Source organism: Cynara cardunculus (assembly GCF_001531365.2).
Source record: "Cynara cardunculus var. scolymus isolate 2C chromosome LG 12, CcrdV1, whole genome shotgun sequence".
NCBI lineage: Eukaryota > Viridiplantae > Streptophyta > Magnoliopsida > Asterales > Asteraceae > Cynara > Cynara cardunculus.
In genome coordinates, this window is record NC_037539.1 from 6046995 (window position 1) to 6057711 (window position 10717).

The 10717-nt window shown below is 32.0% G+C and overlaps 2 protein-coding genes across 2 annotated transcripts; both read left to right on the top strand.

Moving 5' to 3' along the window:
• The first annotated feature begins 835 nt into the window (after nucleotides 1-835).
• Nucleotides 836-4254, top strand: LOC112523275 (p21-activated protein kinase-interacting protein 1-like). Its single transcript, XM_025132804.1, has 3 exons — nucleotides 836-1575; nucleotides 3485-3779; nucleotides 4098-4254. The coding sequence occupies exons 1-3, from the start codon at nucleotides 922-924 to the stop codon at nucleotides 4160-4162; spliced, it is 1014 nt and encodes a 337-aa protein (XP_024988572.1). The 5' UTR covers nucleotides 836-921; the 3' UTR covers nucleotides 4163-4254.
• Nucleotides 4204-7850, top strand: LOC112522821 (dammarenediol 12-hydroxylase-like). Its single transcript, XM_025132132.1, has 5 exons — nucleotides 4204-4211; nucleotides 4337-4347; nucleotides 5714-5901; nucleotides 5991-6319; nucleotides 7710-7850. The coding sequence occupies exons 1-5, from the start codon at nucleotides 4204-4206 to the stop codon at nucleotides 7732-7734; spliced, it is 561 nt and encodes a 186-aa protein (XP_024987900.1). The 3' UTR covers nucleotides 7735-7850.
• Nucleotides 7851-10717: the final 2867 nt, after the last annotated feature.

Consider the following 10717-nt stretch of genomic DNA (forward strand, 5'->3'; position numbering starts at 1 on the left):
AAAAACCCAAAAAAAAAATATATTTAAAATCGACAAAAACAATAAAAAAAAATCCCTCGAAATCAACAAAAAAAACTTTAAAAATCCCTCGGAACGTTGTAATTAGAATTAAAACACATCGGACGACTTTGCAGGCCTTTAATCTACCTTAAAAGTGGCTCCACTAGACAAAAATCCTGAATCTGCCATTGGTTGGGGTCAATCTATTTTGCAGTCTCGAAGGGTTATGAGATAGAGCGGAAATTCATAGTCCCCTTTACCAATCTCTTTCTCTAGCGACTCCCCTCCAATGAAACCCCTCCCCTACAACTATCTCCAATTAACCCCTTCTTTCGCCACCCCTTATGTGGACTTCCTTTCGAGAAACTATGTGCAAAATAGAAAATGATCTCATCCTTGTTTTGATTTAAAGAACTCGAGGGTTTTCTAGGACATGGATATCGTCGATTATTTCTCTCGCATGAGAAGATGGACGAAGCCAGTTTGCGATACGATAAGGGCAGGGGTCGAAGACGACATGAGGATTCGACCTGTGTTTTGCAGCTTTCGATCTCGTGGTTTATGCGTATGTGCATATATGTTATAACTTATATTATTTTTTAAAAAGTAAAATTAAAGCAAAACGAGAAAAGACGGAAAATCCCTGGTTTAACGGCTTAAAGTTGACAGAAGTTAGTAGTAAGGACCAAAATCGAGCAAAAATACATACCACATGGGTTTTCTTGCAATAAAAATTTTGTATGGACCCAATTGAAAGAAACAACAAACCAGGGACCAAAATGCAATTTACTCTTGAATAAATTCATGACCGGAGTGACGTCATCTATGAAAATAGGGCGCATTTTAAAACCCTAAAACTATCAGCTCAAAGGGTTTAAGCAGGAGCGAGACTTTGTGGACAGACGATCGGAATCTGTAGAGATGAGTTTGGTAGCAGGGTCATACGAGCGATTTATCTGGGGATTCAAGCTCAAAACCCTTAAACACTCCACCGAAACCCTAACGCTCTCCCCAATTTTCTCTTTTCCATCTCATCTTTCTCCAATCAAGTGTGTTGCCGTTGCCGGAACCGTCGCTGTATCTGGTGGGTCTGATGACACCATTAAGATATACGACCTATCCACTTCATCGGAGGTTGGTTCACTCAATGATCCAACCGCCACCGTCACATCGCTATCCCTTTTCACCCCTCCGTCTCTCTCATCTTTCCCTCGTAACCTGTTTTCGGCATATGATGACGGTAACATATCGTTCTACGATGCCGATCCCTTCGTTCACCTAAAAACTTTGAAGATACACAAGAAAGGTGTTAATGATATGTCTGTTCACCCGTCGGGGAAGTTGGCGCTGACGGTGGGTAGAGATTCTTGTTTAGCTATGGTGAATTTGGTTAGAGGAAGGAGAAGCTTTTACTGTAAGATGGGGAAAGAAGCTTCTGTTGTGAAATTTGATTGTAGTGGCGATAAGTTCTTCATGGGGATGGATGAGAAGATATCAGTCCATGAAGCAGAGGATGCAAAACTGATAGTTGAATTGGAAGCCAACAAAAAAGTTCTCTGCATTGCACCTGGAATGGTTGGTTTGCTGTATAATTCTTTAATTTTGTAAAATAGTCACTTTTTTCTTAATTCATGCCTGCTTAATTGATTTAGATGGCATTATACAATCACAAATATGACATGTTATACGGGAAAATTGCTTTGGAGCTATAGGCCAGGGTGGATAACTAAGGTTACAAATTAAGATGTCCCATAAGCCATGAAGATTGCAAAGGTTCTTACTTTTGGCAGATTTCAAGTTAAAAAGATTACTTATATGGTTTCACATTTTCAACAAAATGAAGTCACAGCCTTTGATAACTTCACATCAATCCCTTTGTATGTCAAATTGTGACTTTTATGGTATATCATTTGTTCATACCTTTTGAGTAGGTGACATGCTCATTCCACCAATCTTGCTTGCCACATTAAGACCCGGTTGGATTGTCGGGTTGGAATGGATTTGGAGGGATTCGTAATTGAACTCTAATTAAATCCCATGTTTGGTTTGAAGGATTTTCATGGATTTGAATGGAATCCCACAAACATAGGATTTCAAAATCCCATGGGGTGGTTGGTATTTCATGGGATTTTGTATTATTTTTATATAATAATGTTTTTAGAATATGTTAAAAACATTCGTTTTGTAATAATCAAATTAATAAAAGGTAATTTAATAATTTTATTAATTATTTATAATTTGTTTTTATAAATAATGAAATTCAATTCCATGCATTCCAAATCTTTCCAATTCCAAATCCTTCCACAAAATCCAAATCCCTCAAACCATTTCGTCAAACCAAACGTCCTCTGAGTGTCCCTTTGGGGATAATATTATAGTGGTTGAGCTGTGTCGGCACTAAAAAGCTAGGATACTGGTACACAGCATGTAGATGAACCGGCTTGGGAAATTTGACAGGGATACATGTAGAATTATTACAAATAAATGTATATGCATAACATTGATAAAATGGGTGCATACAATAGAACTCTAAAACAATCTAAAAATTCTTTCCTTTTATTGAGAATTGTGACCAAGAGATTTGCTTGGTTTGATATATGAAATTTCATCTGGAATACAGACTTTCATAGTAAAACTTAAGAATGATGCACCCAGTGTTGATATACTGAAGTCTTAGAGATTTTTTTTTTGTTCTTAATGTATCTCTTTTTAATTATTGGCCACACGTTGTAAAATGGGAGGAATCCTCGATGGTGTCACTCTGTAACTAGTCCACCTTGTTACGGCCTTCTGGCAAGCATTACGTTTTCAGCACATTTGTGCCCCCATCTTAGTTTATTGGTTCTCTGGATGCTAGTTCTGTGTTTGCCAAGTGTTTTTCTTCATTCTTTTATGGGCTTATTTTTGAGATCTTACAATGTGAAAGCTTTGGTTGAAACTATATACCATAGTATTTGATTAAATTGTGATGCTACTAGTGATTATATAGCATTACCATTATTATGCATGACATTTAAAAGTCATTCACCAATCAGAAGAAACCTATTTAGTATGCCAGATTGGAAAAATCTTGTGACAACCAAGTGATGGTATGTGTGTGTGTATAGAGAGAGAGAGACTCAGGTTCACGGGAACCCCAAAAAAATAGAAATACGAGGAACACCTTAAGAACCATTCATGTGTAAAATATGCATATGTGCATAAAAGTAATTAAAATTGTTTCCTAGTTTCTATGCAGATGTGCTTTTTATGCTAATGTGCATGCCAAACAAATTACTTTTATACACATGTGCATACCATAAGGATGAATGTTTATTAGGTTGTTTCTCTGTTTTTCATTTTTTGTGGTTTTCCCCTAAACCCGACTCTAGTGGTTGCAGTTATTTCATCTTGTAGAGAGGACTCAAGTTATATCAACACTTTGCTTTGATAATTTGTGTACACAAGTGCTGTAATATCTGAAATAACCATGGAAATATAACAGAATGGACTTCTTTACACTGGTGGAGAAGACAAGAATCTCACAGCATGGGACACAGTCAGTGGGAAGGTTGCATATTGCATCGAGGATGCACATTCAGCTCGTCTAAAAGGAATAGTAGTGCTTTCTAAGATCGATGGGACATCCGATGATGAACCATTCTTGGTAGCATCTGCCTCTTCAGATGGTATCATACGTGTTTGGGACGTCCGTATGGCCAATAAGGCAAAGCCAAATCCGTTGGCTGAGGCTAATACGAAGTCTAGACTCACTTGTCTAGCTGGATCTTCCATTAAATGTGAGTTTCCAAGACTTTCCTCTTTTGGTTTTGTGGTAATGAACACATGTTACCATGTAATTTGTTTCCTGCTACAACAAAAAGGTGGATGGAGGGTGCAATCATACACCACCGGATCCCATCAGAACTCCGTAGTTAAGGTGGATGGAAATGCCAGCCTCACTTCCATCCCGAATTGCTTAGTGAACTTTTTGTCTTCTATTGTACTCCCTCTGTCCCAAAATAAACGCCCACATTAAAAAAGATGCATAGTTCTAGAAATATGTAATTGATATGGGATGTATTACTGACTAACGAGATCGATATTTTCATTTTCAGCTATGAAGAGGAAAGAGGAGCAGCAGCAGCAGCAGCAGCAAGAGGAGGAACCAAAAGGGTTGTAGTGTGTTTTCATTTTTTATTGAATTGTTTGACATGTAAAACAATGGGCAGGTGATTTTGTTGCTAATTATATTACAAAAAGCTGGTTCTCGATTTCTTGGTGGTAGAGGTAAGATCTGCAGAATTAAACCATACGTTGTTCCGTGTGAGATTTACTGAGTTTGTTTGGTTTACAGTGTTCTTCCACGTATTTATGGTTCCATGGACGTTCAAAATAACTAATGTGTTTTTCTTAATTGAGCAATGGTAACGGTTTTAAGTCGAATCCGAGTCTATAAGCTAGCTTAATCGAGCAACGGTAACCATTCTAAGTCCTCGGAACGATTTGAAGCTTAACGCGAAAGCTCTATTTGGATGGACATAACCGTATTACTAAAACGCTTGTTCACTCTAATTAGAACCTTGACATGTTCTGAAAACTTTTTGCCCTTTTGTTCCAAGTGTATCTTAATATTATTTAGTTACTGGAAAAGTCTAAAAAACCTCAATGAATTTTTGTGTTTTGATTGATTAAGTTTTTGGATATTTTAGAACTTGTTAAGTAACTTCTTGGATTTTCTAAAACCTGTTGGATACATTCTTATGACTTATAAACCTGATTAATGTGGTAAAATAATAGAAAAATCCTGAAAAAGCCAATGAACTTTCATATTTTGAGTAATTAAGCCTCTAAACATTTTTTAAACAAAAAAAAGTACTTACATATATAAAATAAAGGGAAAAGTACAATAAAAACCAATGGACTTTCTTGTTTGGAATGATCAAATCCTTAGATTTTTTTTTGGAACAAATAAGTCTTTGGACATTCCAAAACATGTTAAATAAGTTCTTGGACAATTTTTTGGAACAACTAAGTCCTTGGACATTCCAAAATATGTTAAATAAGTCCTTGGACAATTTTTGGAACAAATAAGTCCTTGGACAATTTTTGGAACAAATAAGTCCTTGGACATTCCAAAAAATGTTAAATAACTCCTTGGACAATTTTTGGAACAAATAAGTCCTTGGACATTCCAAAAAATGTTAAATAACTCCTTGGACAATTTTTGGAACAAATAAGTTCTTGAACAATCCAAAACATGTTAAATAACTTCTTGAACTTTTATAAAACATGTTGGATACATTCTTATGACTTGTATAACTAGTTAAAGTGGTAAAATAGTGAAAAAAAAACCCCAATGAACATTAATATTTTGAACGATAAAGTGGTAAAATAGTGAAAAAAATCCGGAAAAAACCCCAATGAACATTCATATTTTGAACGATAAAGTGGTAAAATAGTGAAAAAAATCCGGAAATATATTTTGTCAGTGATTTTTTAAACTAAAAAAAATTATAAAATATATTATTTTTAATTAAAATAAATTTCATCAGTAATNAAATAAAATCATTATTGCTTTCTTAAAAACACATAAAATCGTATTATAATATCGACATTGACAAATAATAAAATAGAACATTAAAATCAAGATGTATCTCGCTGCATTGCGCGAGTACTCTTTTAGTTAAATAAAACTAGGTTTGACGGCTTAATTACATAATTGAGATTGCAGAACATGAAGAAATTGCCAACAATAAGGCTCCGGGGGAGGCTTTGACATGGGAAGACCTTACAAAGATGAAGTACACATGGAGAGTAGCGTCCGAGACGATGAGGATAAACCCTCCTGTGATTATATCCTTTCGGCGAACTGTGCAAGATATCGAGTATGGAGGGTACATGATTCCAAAAGGATGGCAAGTACGTCAAATAACCCATAAAAATAAACATGTGATAGAAAATACGATTGAAAAAACTGCTTACTTGAATTTGCATACTGTATTTTTTAGGTGCTACTGTGTTCATCAATGACACATATGGACAATAACATTTTTCAAAACCCGACAACGTTCAATCCAACCCGTTTTGAGAAAACCGCACCGTCGCCGCCACCTTTTAGTTTTGTAGCGTTTGGAGCAGGGCCAAGGATGTGTCCTGGGGCCGAGCTTGCGAAAATGGAAACTTTAGCCATGATCCATCGCCTGGTGACACAATTCACATGGGTTCTTCTTGACAAAGACGAACCCTTCAAGAGAATCCCAATGCCAGAATTCGACAAAGGATTGTCAGTTCAGATCAAGCCCATAAAAGCAGCATCGACGTCATCCGAAGCTACGATGTAGGTAAGATCTGATTCAATAATATTGTTATGATAAGCTGTATTTGTTCAAAACAAATACAATTTACCCACAATCACATATCTGCCTCAAAGTGTTCTTATTCGATAGTAAATTATGATATTTGTTATGCATGAAGTCACAAGTGCTGAATCGAGCCCTAGAGTCACGTGCACTTAATTTAAGGACTTAATAGACACGATTAGATCAGATGTCATTTGTGGTATGTTTTTTTTCATATGAACATAAAAATGGACTGTATTTTCGTTGGATGCCCTGATACTTGAATTTTAGAATATAAAATAGAATCAAGTAATATTTGTCACTATCTGTTATCTATCTTTTTATTGTAACGAGAAAACTGATAAAAATTATAAAATAATAATAATAATGTCCTTTAAAAAACCTTTTGTTTATATTATACGACTTTTCATGTTGTCGTAAGGTCGTTAAATGAAAAAAAAAAAAGGTCAAAGCATCTCCAAAAAATTCTATATTTTGCTTCACGAGATTCTCTGAACTATTTTAAAAAATAGAGAAAATAAAATAATACTTCAAGTTTAAAGAATTTTTTAAAATTTAAGATTTGAATTATTATTGTTTTATATATAAAAAAAATTAAATTATATTGAGATGATAAAATTACATAACATTTTTATAATAAAGTTATTGATTAAATTCTAAAATATCTGTCGAAACTAATTTTTTTTTTTAGAAATTTTGACTTTTAATATTTAGTTTAAAACAATTATAAAAAATCTGATAGAAATACCATACCTGACTAAGGTATTTTGATAGCATGTATGAGAATAGAGTTTGCGATTTAATTTATAATACTAATAACATGGTGATTTGAGATCACATGAGACGAGTCTGTTTTCGTGAGATCGTTTTTTTACACTTGAAACTTTACATCAAAACGCTGTGAAGGTAACCTTCACAGTGTTTTTGCTGTGAAAGTTCGGTTTTTATTTTATTTTATCTTCACAACGTTTTATTGTGAAGTTTCAAGTGTAAAAAAGTGGTTTCACATATCTTACGAAAACAGACTAGTCTCACATGAACACAACCCTAACATGGTTATATTAAGTTTCATAAAATAAATATAACATTTAATTTGTCTTAATAAAAAATATCAAAAAAATTATTAATTTTAAGTAGAGTTGATTACAAATTGTGTTCATATGGTTTGTTCAAAAATTTTGATTCATATCCCTGAGATTCATTTATTATTTGCATTTCTGGAATTGGATAATTCGTGTTATGGACGTTAAGCTCCCCCTGCCCTTCATATGAGGGCATTTTTGCCATTTTATCCTTTCTTTTGTGTTTTTTTACTGTACAAGTATATAAAACGTGTGTACTAACAATTGAATGTGCGTGACATTTTAGGGATAGCGACAACCACGGTAGATAGGAGAAGATAAGACATCAACGTCTCCAAAACCACTACAACAACAGTATCAAATACCCATCCATCTTGAATCTTGTATTTGCTTCTGGTTTTTTAATGAAAAGTTGTTCCTACTTCTGTTGCAGCTACATGATCTGAATCTTCCTCTAGCTATGAATTTAGGTTCTTTTAGCTTAACGGAATTAGGTTGGATGAGTCTGTTGCATATTATGCATGCAGTGATACCAATACAGACCTAACCCTCCTTTGTATGAAAGGGAAGTCGTTGAACCCTGGGGGGGGGGGGGGGTTGACAGGGACCAAAACAACAAAAAAGTATAAACCACAAGAACCAGAATACCAGTAAATTAATAAATTGTAAGAACGAAAATAACCATGAATTCCAAACCATAAGGATGAATATCATAATTTCTAAACTAAAAGGATGAAAAGGAAAAAATCTAAAAAAAAAACTCAATGGACTTTAGTGTTTGGAATGAATAAATCATTGGATAATTTTTTGGAACAAATAAGGCATTGAACATTCCAAAACCTGTTAAATAACTCATTGAAATTTCTAAAACATGTTAGATACATTTTTATGACCAATAAAACTGGATAATGTGATAACATAGCAGAAAAAGTCTGAAAAAAGCCAATGGATTTTCATATTTTAAACGATTAAGTCTCTAAATATTTTTTGAACCAAAAAAGTATTACGTCTATAAAATAAAACAAATATATAAAAAGAGTATTTACATTTTAAAAAATTATTGATAAAATTTATTTTAATTAAAAATAAAAAATATTTTGTCAGTGATTTTTCAAATTAAAAAAAAGAAAGGATTTTTAAAAAAGATTACTGAATAAATTTATCTTAATTAAAAATAAAATATATTCCGTATATGATTTCTTAAATTAAAAAAAGATTTTTAATTAAAAATAAAGTATATTCAATATATGATTTCTCAAATTGAAAATAATAAAAAAGAAAAAAGGATTACTGATGAAATTTATTTTAATTAAAAATAAAATATATTCCGTTGGTGATTTTTCAATTTAAAAAAATAGAAAATAATGTAATTAAATTACTGATGAATTAACAATGAAATTTAACTAAATATATAATAATTTAAAATTTGTCGCTAGTGTTATTTGGTATATATAGATTACTTATATCTGGCTAACTTGACCATTGTCAATCGTTCTAACACGGTAACATGTTAACAAGTGTGAAAGATCTTTTTTAAATCTTGTCAGTGATATCATTTCATCGATGGATTAGCGACGAATTTTAATTAATTATGTATTTGGTTAAATTTTATCGTTAATTAGTCAGTAAATTAATGAATTTATTACTTATTTTTCTAATTTAAAAAATACTAATAAAATATATTTATTATTAATTAAAATAAATTTTATCAAAAATCTTTTTTAAATGTAATTTTTTTACAAATATAAGTACTTTTTTGGTATATTTGTTTCATTTTATAGATCTAAGTACTCTGTTAATGCAAAAAATAAAAAATATTTATGGACTTAATCGTTCAAAATATGAATGTCCATTGATTTTTTTTCAGACTTTAGTGTTTATCACATTAACCATTTGTATAGGTCATAATAATGTATCTAACAGATTTTAGAAAGTTCAAGAAGTTATTTAACATGTTTTAGAATGTCCAAAGACTTATTTGTTCCAAAAACTTAATCATTCCAAACATTAAAATTCATTGGGTATTCTTAGAATTTTCCTTTTAATTATTGATTTGCCATATATTAATTAATATTTAATTATTAATTTGTTATATTAACTAATATTTAATACTTAACTTACAAATATTAAGTATTTAATTATGAATGATTTCATATTTTGTCTATTAAATATTACTCATAGGTTTTATTTTTAACAAATTATTAACACATGAAAATAACTAAAAATCTTACCCGATAAACATAATGACAATTGGCAACAACTAAAAATCTTATCTAATAAATAATAGTATTAAATTTTACAGATAAACAACTTATCAGTACAAATTTTACTAAAGTTGTTATTTATAAGAGTTGGAAAGTGAATGGAAGTACAGCCATGTGCCTGCCCATCATAAGCTTTTGTGGATTCACGGATAGGGAATCTTTCTCTCAACACCTATAAAACCACATATGATATGGTGCTGTCCAAACAATTTTAACCTTTTCTTTGATAAATAGCAATTTATGAATTAATTATTAATTGTTTTTATATTCTTATTTTTGTATCTATATATAATAATAGTATTCGTCAAATAATTGACTTTCAATAAGACAAAATATAGACACCAATAAATGTTTGGTTTATAAATATCTTTCACTTATTTTAAATGAGACCAGTCTGTTTTCATGATATCTGTGAGACCATTTATTTACATTTGAAACTTCATAGCAAAACGACATATGAATCGTTGATATGTAAGTTTAACTTTTAAAACCCGAACTAAAATTTTGAAGTACGTAAGTTCGACAAAACGACATATAAATCGTTTGAAATAAAATTTTGTAGGAAAGTTCGTGTGGATGCAAGGCGTGATTGTGCTTTAAAAAGTGAAACGGTCAAAAAATTTAGACGTTTTCATAAATGTTATCATCTGAACCTCTATGTAAAGGAATTTAGGGGTTGTTCGGTTTGTTTTTTGTTAATACTTGTATGGACATAGTGGTCTGTATGTTAAAAAATAAGTTGTTGTTTGGTTGTTGTGCTGAATAAACAGTTTGAATGTTAGAAATGAACGTTTTACTCCCAGTCTATATTTTACTTTTATTAGACTTTTATATATTTTACACAACAGACCCACATCCCTTACATCACACCAAACACCACCGTCACCACCAGCTTTCTTGAACCTGTCAAGAGGAACTCCATCACCGCACCATCACCAAACAATTCCCCTTTCCGTTCCTGTTGGTTGAAACTCCACAGTAATTGACAACATAGAAGAACAATCGAAAACCACAACCGATGAACGAGATG

Excerpts from the sequence above, each read along its gene's own strand:
- LOC112523275 (XM_025132804.1), top strand. The coding sequence starts at position 922 with ATGAGTTTGGTAGCAGGGTCATACGAGCGATTTATCTGGGGATTCAAG. Across the intron at positions 1,576-3,484 it reads TCTGCATTGCACCTGGAATG|AATGGACTTCTTTACACTGG; the intron begins GTTGGTTTGCTG and ends GAAATATAACAG. Across the intron at positions 3,780-4,097 it reads AGCTGGATCTTCCATTAAAT|CTATGAAGAGGAAAGAGGAG; the intron begins GTGAGTTTCCAA and ends TTTCATTTTCAG.
- LOC112522821 (XM_025132132.1), top strand. Across the intron at positions 5,902-5,990 it reads TGATTCCAAAAGGATGGCAA|GTGCTACTGTGTTCATCAAT; the intron begins GTACGTCAAATA and ends TGTATTTTTTAG. Across the intron at positions 6,320-7,709 it reads ACGTCATCCGAAGCTACGAT|GGATAGCGACAACCACGGTA; the intron begins GTAGGTAAGATC and ends GTGACATTTTAG.